At 23.5% G+C, this 20,926-nt stretch overlaps 4 protein-coding genes across 4 annotated transcripts; 2 read left to right on the top strand and 2 right to left on the bottom strand. All coding sequences in view use genetic code 6, as the record gives it.

Annotated features, from left to right (window-relative positions):
- Positions 1-54: 54 nt before the first annotated feature.
- TTHERM_00266340 (hypothetical protein) lies at positions 55-1,457 on the bottom strand (the record flags this gene model as incomplete). Its single annotated transcript, XM_001015869.2, has 2 exons — positions 55-146; positions 203-1,457. 2 exons carry the CDS (start codon positions 1,455-1,457, stop codon positions 55-57), a joined length of 1,347 nt encoding a protein of 448 aa, XP_001015869.2.
- Positions 1,458-2,593: 1,136 nt separating this feature from the next.
- TTHERM_00266330 (aldo/keto reductase family oxidoreductase) lies at positions 2,594-3,608 on the top strand (the record flags this gene model as incomplete). Its single annotated transcript, XM_001015868.3, has 3 exons — positions 2,594-2,652; positions 2,724-3,274; positions 3,331-3,608. The coding sequence occupies 3 exons, from the start codon at positions 2,594-2,596 to the stop codon at positions 3,606-3,608; spliced, it is 888 nt and encodes a 295-aa protein (XP_001015868.1).
- A 1,770-nt stretch (positions 3,609-5,378) lies between these two features.
- TTHERM_00266320 (Serine/Threonine kinase domain protein) lies at positions 5,379-13,263 on the bottom strand (the record flags this gene model as incomplete). The annotated part of the gene is made up of 11 exons (XM_001015867.2): positions 5,379-5,435; positions 5,495-5,681; positions 5,729-5,996; positions 6,050-7,212; positions 7,300-9,008; positions 9,071-9,484; positions 9,538-11,852; positions 12,000-12,168; positions 12,262-12,546; positions 12,764-13,016; positions 13,127-13,263. 11 exons carry the CDS (start codon positions 13,261-13,263, stop codon positions 5,379-5,381), a joined length of 6,957 nt encoding a protein of 2,318 aa, XP_001015867.2.
- Positions 13,264-15,424: 2,161 nt separating this feature from the next.
- Positions 15,425-20,623, top strand: TTHERM_00266310 (tetratricopeptide repeat protein; the record flags this gene model as incomplete). The annotated part of the gene is made up of 7 exons (XM_001015866.1): positions 15,425-16,420; positions 16,489-16,600; positions 16,668-17,379; positions 17,461-17,965; positions 18,144-18,821; positions 18,874-19,804; positions 19,860-20,623. 7 exons carry the CDS (start codon positions 15,425-15,427, stop codon positions 20,621-20,623), a joined length of 4,698 nt encoding a protein of 1,565 aa, XP_001015866.1.
- Positions 20,624-20,926: the final 303 nt, after the last annotated feature.

Genomic DNA, 20,926 nt, shown 5'->3' with positions numbered 1-20,926 from the left:
CTTTCGTAGTTCTGGTGCGTTTAAATTGAATATTAACTTATAGAAGTTGTCTTTTCATCGTTAAAGGTATTCTAATTACAGTTCTATTTTAGTTAATCTAATGCAATACTTTTTTCTTTTTTAACTTAAATTTATTTTTTTTATTTCTATTTTAATAATTTTTGAGTTTTTATTTGCTTTGCTATTTTTTTTGGAAAATTACTTTTCTGCAAAGTTTGCTATTTTATTTTTGGCTTTGCTTTAATTATGCTAACATGTCTATAATAATTTTATGGATTAGTTTCTTCGCCATCATCGTCGTCATCTTCATCCTCTTCTTCTTCATCGTCTTCCTCATGATCAAGAATAAATTGTGTTTCTGCTATATATATTTCTGCTTGCGCTCCTTACATCAAAGGAGAGTAGCTTGTTTCGTCGCATTCATTTTAATTATATTCATATTGATTCTAGTCAGATATAATATCTTATTTTCTTTTTTATTTAGTAGACTACAATTACTACTCTTATTTTTTTTCTTATTTAATATTCTTTATTGTAGAAGTTTTACTTTACTACTTTGTTTTTCTATTATTTATTTACTTTTCCTCTTTCGATATTTCGGTTTTTGTTTCTTCATTTTTTTAATTTGATATTTCTAAAATATCTTGTTCAGAATATTTTAATTGTGAGATATCCAAATCTTAAGCTTCTTAGATTGAAGGCTATTAGAATTATTTTTTGGCTTTTGAATTTTTTATATTTTATGATTGCCTTTGCTTTGATTCTTTAATTTATAGTTTCACTACTTCTTAATCCTCTGTTTCACTGCTATCAGAGTCTGATGAAGATAGCTGCTTCAAATTTTCTTCGTTAGCGATCTTATTTGCACATTATTTGGAGTTTTTAAAATTCTTCTTTACTTTGTTTAGCTGTTAATTTGGATATACATTTGCCCATAAGTCAAATATATTCTTTAAATTTTATCTATTAGAACTCTAAAAATGCCCTAGAAGAAGTACAGCTGTTATTTTTTTCCTTATAAGTGTCATCCAGTCATCAGAGAAACCCTTACTCTGGTTATCACTTAAAATTAAATCATATAAGAGATTTAAATAGTCTTAGTGAAGAGAATATTTTTCAATTTAATCTACATATGCATTCATAAAGATCATATATTTGGGTATTTCAGGATCTTAATACCTATTTTCAGGATCACATTTTATATTATCTTCAATCTCACTTTTTACTTTTTTTAGAGAGTCTTTCTCCATCTTTGGTTTCAGTAACGTTCCAATCTGATTCTCAAAGAAATAATTTTTTATTGAGTCTATAATTTGTTTGTTGATAAATCTATTTGTTTTCATTAAAACTTCTTTTGTCATAAACAGAAAATTTACACGTATATCTTCAATTACAGATCGTATATCTTTATAAAAATCCTCATTTGATTCATTCTAAAGTTTGTCCATAGATTACATTAAAGTAGAGCTATTTCCACAAATCAACAGTCAATATACAATCCCTTCCTTAACAAAATTCAAGAAGCTAAGCCAATTATTTCCTAAAAAATTCCAATATGATTTTGATTAAAATTTTAATTTATTAGTCAAATTATTTGGGTATGCTTTAAAAAATGATGTTTTATAAACCAAGACGAGTATGATTACGGTTTAAATTATCGTGTTAAACTTATGTTAGCTATTGTTTGAGTTATTTTTTTTATTTATTTAAAGCAAGAGATATAATAGAATTAGGATAAAAAAATATGTCTGAAAATGCTAGTTTGTTATTTAATATTTTTGATATATTTGTTTGATGTTTGTTTTGTTTTTTGGGCAAATAGAATGAAATATGAATAAAGTATTAATTTTTTACATAATGTATTTCTTATAGTTTTAATGTATAAAATAAAAGAGAAAAATTATATATGAAAATGAATACAAAGCATCTAATAAATAAATAAATATAAAGTCAATCAAAATAAAGCAAAAATGAATGATATTTAATATAAGAATTCATAAGCAAATGATTGCATGCCTTAACTCTACAAATTTTTTAAATCTAAAATTTAAAAGTAAAAGCTAATGATAAAAATTAACTTTCTGTTATAGAATTGCAAAATTTAGTAAAAGATAATTATGAAATACTAAGTAATAAAGATACATTTTTAAATGCTTTCTAAAAAAGTAAAATTTATTTATTTATTTTAAAGCAAAAATCAATTAATTAATCGTAATAATATGGCGAATTTTTCAATTTAATTAAAACTTGCTGTTAATCGGTTCATATTACATCAGATTTAAAATTTATTCCCGCAATTTTTTTTTAACAAAAGTTGGTTTTAATTAATTTATAATTTACTTTAGAAAATTCGATTAAATACTAAATATATTATAAAATTGATATTTTATAAAAATGCTTTTCTTTTACAACTTATAAAAATCTAGTTTTTCACATATTTTTACTTTATGCTACTTAATTTGTTTACACTTTTCAATAAAAAAATTCTTTTCTAAAATTTTTTGGATATTTAATAAATATTAGCAATAATTAGTATCCAAATATATTAAAATAATTAAATCTTCAAAAAGAATTAAATCAAGAAACAATTAAAATGGATAATAGATTCAAAACAACAGAACTTTGCAATGGGAGTAAATTGCCTGTATTTGGGTAATTAATAAATTAGACAAATTTCAAATGAAAAATAACTTGATTTAAATTTAAATATGTAAAAAAAATAGACTAGGAACATATAAAGTGGTTAGTAAGGAAGAAATGGTAACATTTTTGAGAACTGCACTAGATTTAGGTTACAGACACATAGACACAGCTATCATGTATGAAAATGAAAAATAAATAGGCGATGCTCTTTAAGAAATATACAAAGAAGGAAAGTATAAGAGAGAGGATTTATTTTTAGTAACAAAACTGTTTAGTAATAAGAATACAAAGGTTGAAGATTAAGTTCGTTAATCTCTACAAAATCTTTAAACAAATTACATTGATTTGTACCTTTTGCATTATGCCTCTTCTCCTCCAACAGATTAATTTGAGCTAACACACAAACCTGTTTTCTAAGTATGGGCAGAATTTGAAGAGCTTGTTTAAAAAGGTTTAATTAGAAATATAGGTATTTCTAATTTTAATGTGTAAATGCTACTAGATTTATATTCGTATTGCAAGATAAAACCTGTTGTTAATTAGATAGAAGTTAATGTTTACTGCTAATAACCACGTTTACTTGAATTTTGTAAGAAATTAAACTTGCACGTAACAGCTTATTGTCCTTTAGGTAATATTTATTAAATTTATAAATATTATTAAAATAGAATTTATTTTTTAATTTAGCAAGGTGTTAGAATACAGATAATGATGCTTTACTGACTGAACTATCTACAAAATATAAAAAGTCTGTATGTTAAATTATGCTTTAGTTCCTTTTAAGCTTAGGTGTTTCAGTAATTCCTAAAACACAGAACTTAGAAAGATTGAGAGAAAATATTGAAAGTACCGATTTTTCATTGGATGAAGCCGATATTGCTAAACTAAAAGGATTGAATAAAAATTTTAGACTCATTGATCCCTATGATAGAGAATGGTGGAAACGTGTCCCCTATTTTGATTGATTATTAAAAGAAAATCATTGATTTTATGTTAACCTTATGTCTTAATCATTTTATATATTTAAAAATGTTTCTTTTTAATGAAGTTTTTTGTATGGAAAATAACTAATTTAAATAAATTTTAGATTAATAAATAGATACTCTACAATATTGAAGATAAATAATTTTTAATTAAGAAATAATGGATATTTAATATATAGCTATACATTTTATATGATATTTTTACTTAAACAAATAAAAATAATAAATACAAACTAGACTAAAATCTAACTATTTTCAGAGAAAAAATTTTATTATTTATAAAAAAAGTTAATTTTTTAAGTAAAAATAGTTTTCAAATCTTAAAAAATTTATCATAATTATAAAATAAATAATTATTTTTATTTTAAGTAGTTAGTTTATAGTATTAATATTTAATATTAGTTAGGTAAAAATTAGGTTTTTTTATTTATTTTTGAGCCGGTATTCAGCCATAAAAAATATATTATTTTACTTTGCATTAGCAATTTTGAAAAAAAAATTTCTGTTGAATACTAAAAAAATTTAAAAAAAGAGAGTTTATTTTAATATTTTATTTTGGTAAAATTAATTTTTTTAGTTAAAATGTTAGATTTCACCTAACAAAAATAAATTCTATATTAGATAAATTTAAACCAATAATTAATATGTAGCTAATTATTTTTAAATGACTTATGATAGTCTATTATGAAAACTTTTAAAATAATTTGTAAGAAATTTATTGTTAATAAACTCCAATTTTTGTGAAATTGATTATATTTGGCTTTTCTTTTGCTGCTTCTTTCTTTAGCAACCTCCAAATATTTTCAGAGTTAATATCTATACCGTTTGAGGGCCAGTCATCTATCTTTTTATTTTTCACTTGCTTGATTGATAATTTTAAATAAATTTTTGGGTCAGTGTCCTCAATAGGTATCCGTTTCTTTCATCCAAATAACCTTTTATTCTGCACTTAGTTTTTATTTTTGATCTATCAAAAAAAAAAAATCCTAGTCCCTTTTTTATTTTTTTTATTAATAGAATAATTCAAAAACATTTTTAATCCATTATTTATTTTTATTTAAACACATATTAATTAATTCAATTTTTTAAATCTTGTTGTTCTCTGTTTTTTCTCATAAAATATGGAATTTTAATATATTATTGTATGATATAGTGGGATTTTAATAAGAACTTATATTGTATGTTCAAGTATGAGATTATTCAATTTGTGTTTTTAAGAAAATATTTTTGTGGTGATTAATTAAAATGAATTAATTTTAAATTTTCCTACCTCTTAATGTAAATCGTTTGAATATATTACTACTTATAATAATAAATATTCTTTAAAAAAATATATAATGCAAAGTTGAAAAATTAAAAATCCTATATGTATATAAATAAATACATTTGCTTTCTTTTTTTACTAAACTAAAAATTAATTTGCTAATTTACATTAAAATATTAATAACATGTATTAAGAATTCAACACAAATAGCAAACATTTTTTATCTTTAGGATAATTTATTTATTTTACAGATACTTATTTATATTTTAGTAAGTCTAATAAATATTAATAAAGTAAAGTGTGTATATAAAGGTGTATATAGAACAAATATATTAATATTTATTTTTTATTTATTTATTAATTTTAAATTTTATATTTTGATTTTAAAATCAATCTACTTAACCTGATAAATTTTAATTAACTTTTATTGTTTTATATGATGATTAATATTTATTCTTTTACTGACTTTATATAAGCAAATTTTTTACTCATCTTCTTGTTGTGCAACCAAATACATATTTAATTCTATCAAAGAATCCCAAATCCTAAATTAATAAAAAATTTTATAATTAATTATTATTTATTTTTTTTGCTTTAAGCTTACTTCTTCTTTTGTTGGTTTTTTGTTTTCTATTGGACGAAGTTCTTTTTCTTGTTAACGACTCATTTTTTAGCGAACTATTCTACTATCTTCACTAATAGTACTGACAGAAACATCAAAATTACTACTCTTTCTTGCTTGTTATCTTAAGGATGACTCATTCAGTAAATCTAATTTTTTTTAGCTTAATCTATAAATAATAATTAATGCATGAACTTCTTTTTAACTTAAATTTACTTAGTATTTAACTGACTCTAATTAAGCAAAGAGGCTTCTAAATAAGTTCTATTTATCATAGGGTCATAGTACTCATCAGCAGAGTCATTAATTTTTGAATTTTTCATTTGGATTCTTCTAATTTTGCTCATATTAGATTCCATAGAAAGATCTGCCATCATCTATCTACTCTAATTCATAGATAAGTCATTCTAGTTTTATAGATTATTATTAAGTTTATTGATACTTTCTTACATGCTTTTCAAAACCTTTTTAAGATCTGGATCATCTATTTTATGAAAATTTTTTAAAATTATTTAAATTAAATGAAAATTAATATACTATCATATCCTTAAGAGCTTTCTACAGTTGGGCGTTCTATTATCGACTGCAAATCTGGGAATGACTATTTCTTTGTTTTAGGAGATTTAGGAGGTTTTTCAAGTTGTTAAGCTGACTAATTTCTTTTACCACTATTTTATTTTTCTAGAGTGAGCTGACTGCTATGTAATTTTTTATCTTATGAATGAATTTTGCGAGAATTCATGATCCCATTTTGTTCATCATCTTTTTCTATAGATTTTTATTTTTTAATTGGTTTAGGAGAAGCAGGAGTACGATCTTATTTTGAATTGTCCTAGGTTTAGATCGCTAATTGTCCTCTATTTTAGCTTTGTAAAATCTATTTTTGTTATTGCTCAATAAACTGAGCATGCTTCTTTTCTAAATCTTCAAGCTTTTTTTACATTTCTGTAGTGTGTTTTTGATACTCATCATTCATTGATTTGTACTACTTTTCTATTTTTTCAAGTTTCTTTTGTGATTCTAGCTAAACTTTCTAAATTGATTAATCCAATTTCTCTTCAAATAAGTAAGTCTAATCAGCATTCGAGTTAACAGAATAAGACAACTCGCTATCATCTAAATTTTTCATTTTTTAGTCTAATTTTTTCTACTTTTCATTGAATTATTTTTATAAATCCAACTGCTTTTTGAAGTATTCAGCTTATATTTCTCTAATTTATTCCTCCATTTTCTACTCGTATTACATTAAAGAGGTCATTTAATTTTTTTCTAAATTTTAGCAATACTATTATAATTCTCTATACTATTCCTCAAGTTCTTTTTATTTTTGAACATATTCTTATTCAGCAACTCTTTATTTAGAAACAAAAGATTAATCAGTATTATCTCCTTGAGCTCTCAGCCTAGAAATTTCTTCTTCTTTTTCTTATAGTCTATACTCAAATTCTCTTCTTTTTGTGCTCTCCCTTTCTCTTAATTTCTTTTCAAATTCCAACTATTTCTTTTCAAACTCTTCTTTAAGTTCATCATATTTTTACTCATAATCACTTTTTAGTTCTTCATTCTTCTCTTAAAGTTCTTGCTACCATCTTTTATAAAGACCTTCTTACCCCTTTTCCAAACTTTTAGTTTTCTCTTTCAATATTGACTGCTCCCTCTCTAATTCAGCTTATTTTTTCTTATACTCTGCCTCAAGTTTCCTTCATTAAATAAAATGTTGAATTAAATAAATCTAAATTTAAAAGAATTTAAAAAAAATTATTAGTACAAAATTGATAATATTTTACTTTATCTTTTCTTCTTATTCAGTCTATAAAGCGCTGTAGTTTTCTTGGAGGAAAGAGTATTACTCTTGCATTTCATATTTCTATTTCATAATACCAGACACATCCATATTTTCATTTTCAATTTTTTCCATTTCTTTTTGACGAATTCTTTCTTCGAATTACCTTTGTTTCTTTTCAAATTCACTAAAAAGATCCTTTTATTTTGTTTCATATTCTTGTTAGAGCTACTAAACAGTAAATTCTATATTTTTCTTAATTGATTCACGTTATTTCATACTATTTTATTCAAGCTAAGAATATTTCTCTAAAATCACTTTTTGATTAGCTTCAATCTCCTTCTATTTATCTTCATATTATTTTTAAAGCTAAGAATATTTTTTCTTATGTTCCTTTTGAAGTTCGATATAGGACTATTCTAATCGTTAAAATTATTCTTCATGACGTTAACGATGTTCGCATAACTCTTCATACTATTCATTTTTTTGTCTTAGAATCTTTTCAAATTCTTAACGTTTTATTGAATTCCTTTCTTTAAGTCTGTCCTCAAATTCTGTCTACTTCTTAGAAAATTCTTTTCTTAGTTCCTTTTAAATATTTATGTAATCTTCCTAGAGAGAAAGTGTTTTTTACTCAACTTATGCTTACCAAGAAGCTAAGTATTCTTGTTATTCTTGAACAAATTTATTATACTGTAATCGAAGTTCTTGGTAGCTTTTTTCTTATTCGGCTTATTTAATTTGGAATTCTTTCTCCAATTCTTTAAGACGCTATTTCTATTCTTACTCAGCGCGCTTAAAGTTTTACTCAATCTACTCATTTTACTCTTCAAAGCATACTCTTTTTCTTTCCTCAAACATAATAAAAGACTCTTCTGAAACAGAATCTTGCTATTTCTTAGCCTGTAATACCTTTTCCAAATCATTTTACCTTTTTTGCATAATACTTTCAAATTCAATCTTTTTTTATTCCATTTCTTTTAAAAGAGCTTCTCTTTAGTTTTTATAATCTTATTTCATCTTTTCAGCATGTTCTGATAAGGATTCTTCCCATTTTGATTATTGTTAATTTTAAGTTTTATTAAGCTAAGCTAACTAAGCTGTTAACTGCTTTTACTCTTTTTCTATCTATTTTTACTTTTTATCATATTCTTCCTTCATTTATTCTTGACGAGTAAGCTGATCTTTTTCCATACGAATATATGACTACTCTAAAACAGAATATTGTTCTTCAAAATATTTTTTTTACTCTTCCAAAGCAATATTGCCAGATTCTTTATAAAGTTTTAATTCTTTTTCTAAGTTTTTACGTTTACTAGCTTCTTATTCTTTCATTTAATTTTCCAATGAGAGATACTTTCTCTCCATTTCTTATTTTATTTGTAGCTACTTCTTTTCATAATCTTTTTCTAGCTAAGCAGTTCTATCTTCCAGCTGTTACCTTATTTTTTCTTGTTAGTCTTTTTATGTTTATTCTAATTTCTTTTATTCTTTTTAAAATTCTTCTTACTTTTTTAATAGTTCTTTCTACTTTTATGAATATTCTTTTCTCATTTCTTCTATCTTTTTATCTTAGTCTTGTTGGAGATTCATAAATGATTATTCAAATCTACTACTTTCCTATTACATGCCAATATCTTTCCATTTATCTTCAAAATCTTTTTATTTTCTTTCTTACTCTTTTAAAATTTCTTTTTGTTTCCTTTCGTATTCCTATTTAATTTATAATAGGATTTAAACAAATTATTCATAAAATTGTATGTTTATTTAATTACCTTTTACAGTTTTTACTGTTACTCTAATAATTACTGTTACCAAGCTTAGGCTTACTAAGTTTGTTATGATTCTAATTTTAGATATTCCTTTTCCAGTTTTTCTTATTGCTTTTAAAGATCAATTTACTTTGATTTATATTCTGAAATTACTTTTTCATTCTTTTGTTGCATTTCTTTTTCCATAGTTTTATATTCATTAATTTATTGCTTTTGCTGTTATTACAATTCTTTTATTTAGTTTCTTAAATATTCTTCGTATTACCTATTTTATTCTAGCTACTCTGCAGCATATATTTAAGAAGAATCCTTAAGCTATTCATTTTCTTTTCTCAAATCCTCTAAATCTTTTTCTATCAATGCAACTTGCTCTTTTTATTCTCTTTTCAGCTTCTCAACAAATTATTACATCATTTCCTGATTTTAGAGTATATTTTTAATATCAAAATAATTATAATTTATTAATTTACATGATTTGCAAATTCTGTTTGCTTAAAATCAATATTTTTAGCATTTCTTGACATTCTTGGCTTCATTTATATTTCTTCTTCTTTGATAGGCTAAATACCAGAAAATGGGTCAGTTTTTTCTCTCATTATATTAGTAGTTTAAAGGAATGCACTTTTATCTGAAATAATAGATAAATCATTTGGAAAAGAACTTAAGCTCAAATCTAAAGTCATATCATCACCACCTCCTTGCTTCACTATCTGAATTCCTGATTGCTGTCCTTTAAATGGGTGTGGAAAATTTCTGTTGGACTGATTCTCAACTCCAAAGTTTGAATCTTATTTTTTTGGTTTCTCAATTGGAGACATTTCTTTAAGATTGCCTAAATTTTATTAGGCATTCTACCCATTAACCGTGTTTGAGAAGTCAAATTTTTAAGCATTAATAGGTGATGCAGGAGCTCTATTATTAATAGGAGAAATTGGCCTTTAGCTATTTAAGCCAGATCCAAAAGGTATATTTTATTAGTTATTAACATTAGCGTTTCTTATTGGAGAAGTATCAAATATTCTTTTGTTTGTTGGCGTTTTGTTTAGTTAAGAAGTATCTATTTTACTTATATCAGACTAAGCATTTTAAAGCTAAGGGTTATTTCCTTACTAATCCATTCTGTTATTAGAAGGTCTATTAGGAGGTGGATTATCAAATATTTTTTATCTATTTGGAGATTTACTCAAATTAGACTAATCTAAGTTACTTATATTGTTAGCAGAAACATTATTAATGTTACTACTTTCCATTCTATTGTGAGAAGGCCTATTAATTGGAGAGGCATCAAATATTTTTTACCTGTTTGGTGATTTATTCAATTAAGAGGTATTCATTTAGCTAGTATTTTGATTTATGTTATTTTATGAAATATTGCTACTTTCCATGCGGTTATGAGATTACCTTCTGATTGGAGAAGCATCGAATCCAGCTTATCTTCCAGTTGCCTTATTTAAAGTAGAAGTATCAATTTAATTTATACTAGTATTTTGCTAAGTATTATTTTAATTTGTTGTACTCGTATCCATTCTATTGTTAGAAAGTCTTGCTGGTGGAGTAGTATCAAAGATTCTATTATTAGATTTTCTGCCTTAATCTATATTCGAGGTGTTGTTAATTGTGTTATTCATATTATTAGAATTACCAAAAATTCCTTATCTAGATGGTGACTTATCATTTGTGTAATCGGCAGGCTTAGTAATATTTGAAGCCCCAGTGGCAATAAAAGAATTTTATCTTGCGGGGGATTTGTCTGTATTATTTTCTTTAGGTTTCAAGAAGTTAGTGGCAGCAGGATCAATGAATTAGAATTTCCTTGCAGGTGATATATCTGGGTTGTTATTATTTTATGTTTGAAACACTCCTTATCTAGAAGGAGATTTATCGAAATTATTATTCTACTGCTACTAATTATTGAATATCCCTTGCTTTATTGGAGATTTATCTTGATTTTAACCTAAATGAGATGGCCTATTTCCTACTTAATTAGCTTATTCAAATGGCTTTTAATTGTTATTTGTCATCTAGTAATTTCCTCTAGCTGTTGAAGCTTGATCATGAACGATACTAATGTCGTTCTTACTTTAATCCATCATACTTTGATCATTTAAATTTTATTTTTCTAAAGCAGCCTTTTAGAAAAGAGTAGAGTGATTTTGAGGAATTCTATTGGGACTTACTGATCTATTCATAGTTGTATTTCCACTCATAGAACTTGCATCTAATTAACTTTTTCTAGGTATCTAAGAGATACTTCTTCCATTGTTACTTATCCTGCTTTAATTAGGATCACCAAAAATTTATGATTTATTTTATCCCTGCTAACTAAGCATACTTGCATTAACACTGGTATTAGTAGTATTTTCAAACAATGTTTTGAATGTTGGTTTGTTTGGAGAAATTCCAACTTAACGAATAGGGCTTTTTGATGGATTATTAGCATCTAACTATTCATTTAAGCCTCCTTTTTTTTCATTTGCAGTTTATTTTGTTTAATTATCTTAAGCTGAATTTAGTTAAACAAGTAATCCATTTTCTATTTTCCAGTTTTACTTTTTAAGCATCTGTTAACACCAAGTGTGACTATAAATTTAATCAATAGTTAATCTCTTCTTGCTATCCATCTATAAAATTTTTTAGATCAAATCTTATACTTCAGGTGAACATTTCTTAACATATTATATTCCATTTTTTTCAGCTGCCTTCATTTCTTCAATCATCTTAAAAGTTTAAGATCCTTATTTGCTAAATGGAGGAAATCCATTAAGTAGCTCAAATAATAAAACACCTAAAAATTATTTTAGTAAAAAGAAGAAACATTAATTTATTGAAAAAATTTTTGTTTTATAAAAATATATTTATATGAATACTTTAAAATGAGTGATCATTAAATTTTGTTTTATATTTTATAAATAGAAATGAGAGATTAGATTACCTAATGACCAAATATCAACAGTTTAATCATGCTACTCAAAACGAATAATTTCAGGGCTCATATAATCAGGTGTGCCACATTGAGTTGAGCGTTAATCAGTAAATTATGTACTCCATCCAAAGTCACATAGTTTAATGTTTCCATAAGAATCTAACAAAAGATTTTCAGGCTGATTTATATAGAATTAAATTAAAAAGGGAATAAATTTATTTTAATTAAATCTAAAATGTTTGTTTGATATAATTATAAAATAATAGCTCACTTTGAGATCTCTGTGTATAATACCTTGTCTATGTAAATAGTCTATAGCTAAGCATGATTAAATGAACAAATAAAAAGCTTCTTCTTCTGTTATGTTACGCTTCTTTTTTAGGTGTTGGAAAACAGAGCCTCTTTCTGCATATTCAAGGACAAAGTAAACATTATTTGAGTCCTCAAATTTATGATAAAAACGAAGAACATGTGGAAAATTCAATTTTTTTTGAAGTTTAATTTCTTTTTTCATCTAATCCACATATCCTCTCATCTTTAAGTTCTTCTTATTTATCTATTAAATAAAATTAATTTATTTTGCTTTAATAAGTTGATTAAATTCAAAAAAATGATTTTTTGTCAGAAATACTTTGACGTTTTTAGTATAAAAACGATGTACTTATTTAATTACTACTTCGAATTAATTTGCTTTTATTTTTGTTTTTTTGGAATATTACTTTAAAAGCAAACTAAACGAACATCATATAATATATAGAAGTATAAGTTTTTACAATTTTTAAAGCAAATAATTTGGAAGTTGCCTTTTCTTTGATGAGTTTAACTTCACCAAAAGCTCCTCTACCCAAGTCTCCATTACTTTTTTTTGGTACATTTATAAACTCGTAATCCTCTAAGCTCCTCATTCTTTTAGATTGTGACATTGTACTTTAATTAACGCTTTCATCTATTAGTTGGGTATAATCAGGATTATTTTTTTTATCTGAATCTCCTTGATCATTTTTTTATCCGCATTTATGATTAGGTCTACAATATAATTATTGTTTAAAAATAGCCCCAAATTATATAATTAAATTTAATTGCAAGCATCCACTTTTTAAAATATCTGTTTTTATTAAAAAATTAATATAATTTACTTATCCATATCTAAGCATTCTTGTGAACAATAAAAAACTTCATAACATCCATAACAAGGCTTATAAATGATGCTTTAATTAGCCTATGACTTGCTGTCATCGTTATAAACGCATTATTTACGATTACACTTAAACATACTGTTAATCTAATAAAAATTTTTGTTTGTAAGAAATATTTATTTATTTAAAATACTACTACTATTTTCTAAATTTTTCTAAGACCTATTCTCTCAAAAAAAAATTTAAGTTTATAAATATCAATTTTTGATTGAATTGATTATAAAAATCAAACCAGTTTGATAGTTTAATTAATCATTCTTTTAAAATATGAAATAGTATCAAAATTTTTTTTGATAGAAAGTCTAATAATAATATATTCTTTTTATTTACAAATTTACAAAAAAAACTAAAGTTTGGCTAAATCATCATTTGATTCAGTATTTTTTATTAAACAAAATGGCGCTTTCAATATTTTGTGGATTTAAACTCAGAAGCTAAACTAATTTTTGACTGTATTTTTATTTATTTTAACCTCAATAAAACGAATTTTTTATCTTGAAATCTATTTAAAAATGAATAACCAAAGAAAAAAATATTAATTTATATTTATAATACTTTTTTATTATAAAATTTAGGGATGTTACTTTAAAAAATTATTTATCTTCTTATTGATTTTTGATAAATATTAATTTGTGTTTTAAATAAGATTTCTGGTTAATTTTTCAATTTAAATATGATAGGTAAATTATGAAAACTCTTAAAAATTTATTAATGCTTCATCTAAATATTACTAAATAGCTAATTAAGCTATGTAAATTTTTTTTTGTTGAAAATGAAAGAAATTTTTCAAACCAGAATATTAAAAACGTAAAACTCTTTTTTTGATATTTAATAAAATAAATATTAACAAATATCAAAGAATTATTTAATAAAAATAAATTAATATCTTTATAAAAATGATTCTAGAATTTTAAATTTAAAAAAATTTCATAAACACAATTATTCCTAAGCAAGTTTTTATTTAATGGATTTTTAATTATAGAAAAGTTCAAATTAGTTAACTAAACTCATACATTTAATTTTAAAACTATTCTTGTAAAAAGAGAGAATTTTAGATAAAAAGTGATATTAATTATTTATAAATATATCTTCATTAGGTTACTAACTTAAATTATTTGGTCATTATATTTATTTTCATTTAAATAAATTTTAAATACATTTTTGGTCAAAAAAGAAACTAAATTGTCTTGATATCAATTTTTTATTTAATTAAGATATTTTTTTATAGAAAAATTTATATGTATTTGAAACTTTTTTTAATGTGATAAATATTTTATATTACAAATGTTATCAATCAATATTTACCAACTGTCTTTTTATAAATTTAAATGCCATAATATTATTTAAACTGCTCTAGTATTAGCAGATGAAAAATTTCATTTTGTTAATTTTTTTATTTATTTATTTAAATAAATTTTGAATACATTTCTGATCAGTAAAATAATTTAATTATCAATTTTTAATAAATATTTTAATTTGGAGATCATTTTATAGAAAAGTATCTATCAATTTAAATCTTATTTTAATCTGATAAATATTTTATATTACTAATACTATTTATCTTGTAATAATAGATAAAAAATTTAATTATATAAAAATTTATTTTATTTCTTTAAATTTTAACTCTTTTTATAAATTATTTTTCTAACATTTTAATTTTTGTAATAAAAATCAATTTATTTATGCAATATCTTGATAGTTGGATGACATCTTTAAACTATCTGAATATATTTCTTTATAATTTTCAGTAAGTGATTGTTTGTTTATATAAATTCATTAGATAACTAATTTACAGCTAAATTATATTTGTTTTAGTTTTATTAAAGATAGACAATAAGGCAATATTTAATAATTAATTTTTAACCACATTTGACAAATATTTTTAATAAAAAATTTGGATAGTTATTAAATATATTTCAATCAAAATCAAATGACAATTTATGGTAAAAATTAGAACTAATTTGCATATCAATTACATCACTCAAGCTCTTGGACTCATAATAAATTTTAATAATTTCCTCAACAATAAATTTGATTGACTAATTCCATAGAATTTGAGCTAATTTAAGATAAATATTATAATTTTAATATAGAAATCTTGATTTCTGAAAATACATTGTATAAATGTTAAGTAAAGGAAAATTATTATGATTTATTATAACCATAGAATCCTTGTAGGGACTAATCACTTTAATTAATTAATAATAAAAACAAATATATTACTAATCTATTTATTGTATGAATTTGTTGGAGAGTAAAAGAAGAGCAGTTCGCTCTATTTCTGAATAGTCATTTTAAAAATAAAATCATAGATACTAAAATCAATAGGAAGATCCTTCCTATTAGGATAATTAGAAATCTTATTTGAATACTAGCTCCTTTATTGCGATGCCTAAAGGAAATTTTTTTGATTCTCGCAAAAGTTAATCAATCGTTCATAAATAGCCAATATAAAGTTAAAATAAATCATTAAATGATATACTGAAGTTGAATGCAAAAGTAAAAGAAGATGAAGAAAAAAATATATAAAAAACAAGAAATTTAATATCAAACAGCATTGTTAGAGATTATGCAAAAAATCCAGCTTAAACTGAAAGGAGTTTAAATTCTAGAAGCAATAATAATACTACATATCAAACAACAAGAGTCTAAACTTCTTATTTAAGAGGACTAAGTACTGCTGGAACATCAGGTAATGATGTAAAATTTATGAAATTTTACAATTTTGAAGATTTTCTTGAAAAGACTAAGCTATAAATACTCTCATCATAATAAACTTAGCAATAAAACTAAACATAGATGCAAAATTAATAAAAACCTAAGGCATAGCAATAAACAGTATTAAATTATTAATCGTAGCCATAACAACAATAATTACAGTAGCCTTACTAAAATAGAGGAGTTTTGAATGTATAGAAAGCTTACTTGACAAGTCTAACGCATATTAAAAATTAAAAAATCCAGCCACTTACACTTTAATAGAAAAAGGCAGTTAGCAGTGCAGAAGATTATTACAAATATGTACAGCAAAGGAATGAAAAAAATAACAAAAATTTGATAGGATAGGAGAATAATTATGCTTTACCTTCCAGATAACCTTCATTGGATTAAATTTATGAGAAAGTTTTCTAAGAATAAAAATAAGAGGAAGAATAATTATTGAATTCCATAAAGGCTAAATAAAATTAGAAATAAATACAATAAAATTATTAAACAGAATCTTTCAAAATGAATGTAATCATTATCATATTTTAACTAAACCATATTTTAATATAAATCTTTGATTTTATAAATTTGAGTAGACATAACCAAAATAAACATAAGTGCAAGTTTTGAGATTAAATGATAATAATTTAGATTAATAATCATAAATATCAGAAGAGAATAGTTTCGAAATGGAATCTTCAATTAAAGGTATGATTGATTGATCATTTTAAAATAAGCATTCGAATAATCAAATAATTTATTCATTTATTATTAGATAAAGTGTAGAAAATTAAATTTCACAAAATTTAAATGACTGAAAAAGATAAAGCATAACCTGAGTACTATGAAGAGTATATGAAAGAAATTAAGGTTAACGTTAAGATGGAACATGAGTTGATTAATATAGAGGCTGAACTTGGCAAAGTTGAAAAACCAGAAATTGTTAGTATGCAAATTTAAATTTTTAAAGAGTGTCCTTTAGAATTTTAGTCTTTAGAATTTAAGGAAGTTTACGAATTAACAGAAAGTCCAAATATAAAATATATAAAATGCTTTAACAATTAGAAAAATAGAGAGGAAATTATTGAGCTGTTTGAGTGCTAAAATATTAATTCTCATCTTTACTATTTCAAAAATTTAATATTAAGATTTCTTTTACAAAATAAAGGAATAACTCCAAATTCTTTAATTCCTAATTTTGCTTTGTCTAATAACACTAATTCAAATAAAGTAATTATCATAAGTGTTTTTCCTATACTTATTCCATTGGAAAGTATTATTCACTTTAGGTATTTTGCTAAAAAGCCTTTCCCTGAAAAACAGCTATTAACAATGATGAAAACTATGATATTCTAAATTAAATATTTATATGAGAATTATAGATTATCAGTTGGTCAAATCAACACAGAAAGCATATTTTTAGATTGTTAAGACTATTAATTAAAATTTTTCAATTTATCATCAGCTTCTATCCACATCTTACCAACGTAAACAATAACTTATTCTTGAATATTTACTTTATTTTGATTATGGTAACATTAAATAATGAAATAAATCTAATAAAAAAGAAAAATGAGCTAATTTTGGAACAGTAGCTCTTTAATGAAAGATTGTTAAGAGCTTGGCTAATGCTTTTTCATGTTAAAAAATTTAATGACTCAAGAAAGAATGAATGAAAAATCAGATAACCATCAAATAGAATCAATCCATGAATTAGAAGATAAAAAAGACCAATTCAGCTCTGAGATAATACTTGAACTGCTTAAAATACAGAAGATATCATCAGAGGCAGAAAATCAAAGATCAGAATATGATCCATTTAGAAGAATAAATTACATCTTTGAAAAACAAATAAAAGATTATTAATTAGAAGTTATTGATCTAGATTTTAAAAATTTGGATATTTTCATGAATGCAAGAATCTTGAAAGACAACCAAACATTTTCTTTGTACTATGAAAAAACACTTCAACCAACAAAATCTCTTGCTTATAAAAAAATCAAGACACCACAAGAAAAGTTATCTGAGTTAAAAGCTTGTCTTGAAAATTGGAAAATTCACCTGAAAAATAAAGTAAATTAAAACAATTATTAAAGAGAAAATTTTATTTATTTAATGATTGTTGTACTTCTTTTTGCTTTATATTAATACCTAACTAAACTTATTTTCTCAAAAAAAATATTTAATTTTGCTTCTTTTGATATTTAATTTTAAAGAAAAAATAAAAATTTTATTAATTATTTTATTTTAGGAGTTTGAATCATGTGAAAAATATGGAGATTATTATATTTAGAATGTAGATTAAGAAGAAATGAATGAAAAATAAAAACTTAAATTAGCTAAAATATTTTCTAAGTAAGGAGGAGTAAAAATTGTGATGTAAAAATATGAATAAGGCAGAAATTACTTGTTAGAGGGTTTAGCCATTTATAATTCTCTTAATTAAAGATATGCTTCAGATTGTGTTATGATTATAATCGAATTAGCTAAATTAGATTTGATTTATGAAAACTAAGTAAACTGTGAATCTGCTGCAAGCTATCTATTGGAACTATACTTTGCTTAATTGCTTGGTGAAGAGTCATAGATTTAATGGGAATTTAATTTGATTACCTAAATATTAGAATTACTTTCTATGCTTGCATCAAAGCTAAATATCTATGAAGTTTAGCCATTTTTTTATGATTAGATTATAAATTCAATGAGAATAAAGCTTGAGTAGTAATCTATTTTAGTAAAAAGTAATACAATTGTTGATTATTATATCAAGTCTGCTGATTGTTATTAGGAATGCTCTAACTTAAAAGAAGCAGCTAAGATTCTAGAAAAATGCGTTGTATTTGCAGAAAATGATTAGGGCTTAGAGAAAATTGCTTCTAAGCAGTCTTAAATTCTTTAAGAAGCCAGAGAAATAGCTTAAATAGAAAAAGTAAAATTGAAAATATATTTATTTAATTTTATTGAATTTAAAATTAACTTAGGTAAATGATAAAGTTTTTGAAAAAATCGAAGAATTTAGAAATAAATTAACTCATTCGCTCAACCCTGCCTCACCTGATTATTTATCTTACTATGATATATTTGAATAATATTTTAATTACGTTATTACTAATAACATATAAACTGATGAGCAATTTATTTCTGAATTAACTTAAGCATCATCTATTGTTGGAGGTAATTAACTAAAGTAGCCATAAAAGGCTTAAAAATATCTTCTTAAAGCTTTAGAAAAGTTATTTTAATCAGAAAATTATAGCTAAGAAGAACTAAAAACTATGAAATTAGATATATATGAAAAAATAGGCCTTTATAGTTTTGAATAAGACTAAGATTTACTTGCTTTAATGTGGTTTTTGGTTTGCATTTAAATCAGAATTTAGGATCTTAACAATAATCGCTAATATGATGAATTATATTTTAACAACTTAAACTAGATCAGCAAATGCTCTCTAAGGTTAAAATATAATTATGTATACATAATAATATAGAAGACAATATTGTCAAAACTGAAAAACGAGCAAGAATAACTTAAAGTTTTAACTAATATTACTAAAATGAACATAGAGGTAGCTAATCTTACAGATGGTTTTCAATTTAACGAGCTAGCAAAAAAGCTTGCAGAAAAATTGAAAGATTTTTCCACACTTTAAAATATTCAAACTTATAGCTTAAGTCTAATTAGTAAAATCCCAGATTCCGAAGAAGCTAAGTTGTATTTGTAGTCATTGAAAACTAACATTGAAAAACTCATTTAAGAAGGTTAATTAAATGAAGCTATCTTATAGTATCAAGAGTATTTTAAAATAATAGAGGCCTAAAAAGATCCAAATTTCAGCATTCAAACTGTTGAAGACTATAATGAATATGCTGACTTGATTTGGAAACAAGGAAATAAAAAGCTAGCTATGAATTGTAATTAAAATTCATTTATTATTTTATAAATTAAAATATTTTTTTTAACATAAAGAATTCAAAAAAGGTTTGAAGATTTAAATAAAATTATTTGGATTAAGCGAACCAAACACTCTTAAGAACATTTAAAATGTTGGTATTTTATATTATGAATTAGAGATGCATGAACAAGCCTTAATTTTATTCGAAGATATTCTGAAAACTCTTAGAAGAACTAAAACTTACAACACATAATACTTTTAAGCCCTAGAATATGAAGCAAACATTTACAAATTACAAAAAAATGTTGATCAATCACTTGTTTGTCTTCATGAGTACAGAGATGTTATTTAAAAATTTCCTCCTAAAAATCCCCAATTTAACAATAAACTGTAAGAAATATCATTTGAAATTGGAAAATTGTATAGTGAGTAAAGAAAATTTTATGAAGCAGAACCATACTTTAGAGAAGCTCTCAAAATAAAAGCTAAATTATAAAGCAACGATGCAAATATTATAATTTAAAAGTACCTATACGAGTATAGCTAATGCCTTTTTCAAGTAGGTAATAGCTTAGAAGCTTAAAATGTATTTAAAGAGTAAGTAGAAACCTGGAAAAGACTCCGAACTATCAAACCAAATTAGATGTAAATGTATTTGGACGATTATCACGAACTATTCCTTAACTACTCTAGGATATCAAACATGTTTGATGTTATTTCAGAGATAAAACACAATTTTGAGTAGAAAAACGTAAAAACTAATATCTAAACTAACGAATTCTACAAAGCTCTTTGTGTTAAACTTGCTGAAATATAAACTCACTATCAAATTAAGTGATAAAATTCTTTTCCTAAAAGATCATTTCAATCAAATTTTAATCTTTTTGATTTAAAGCTAATCCAATCTATCAATCTTCTTTCTTATTCTTCAATTAAAAATTTATTAATCTATTTGATATTTTGTATAATTTATAGTAAAATGTTATCATTTTCAATATAAATATTTCTCTTTAAAAGCATAATAGTTTTAAATGATCTGTATATTTTTTATGTATTTTTTTATATAATATGCAAAATTTATAATTAATATTTTAATATATTAATACATATTTAAATTTATTTTTATTTATTAAATTAAACT

Source organism: Tetrahymena thermophila (assembly GCF_000189635.1).
Source record: "Tetrahymena thermophila SB210 genomic scaffold scf_8254649, whole genome shotgun sequence".
NCBI classification, from domain to species: domain Eukaryota; phylum Ciliophora; class Oligohymenophorea; order Hymenostomatida; family Tetrahymenidae; genus Tetrahymena; species Tetrahymena thermophila.
Note: the sequence above shows the minus strand (reverse complement) of the source record. Positions and strands in the feature narration are given on the sequence as shown.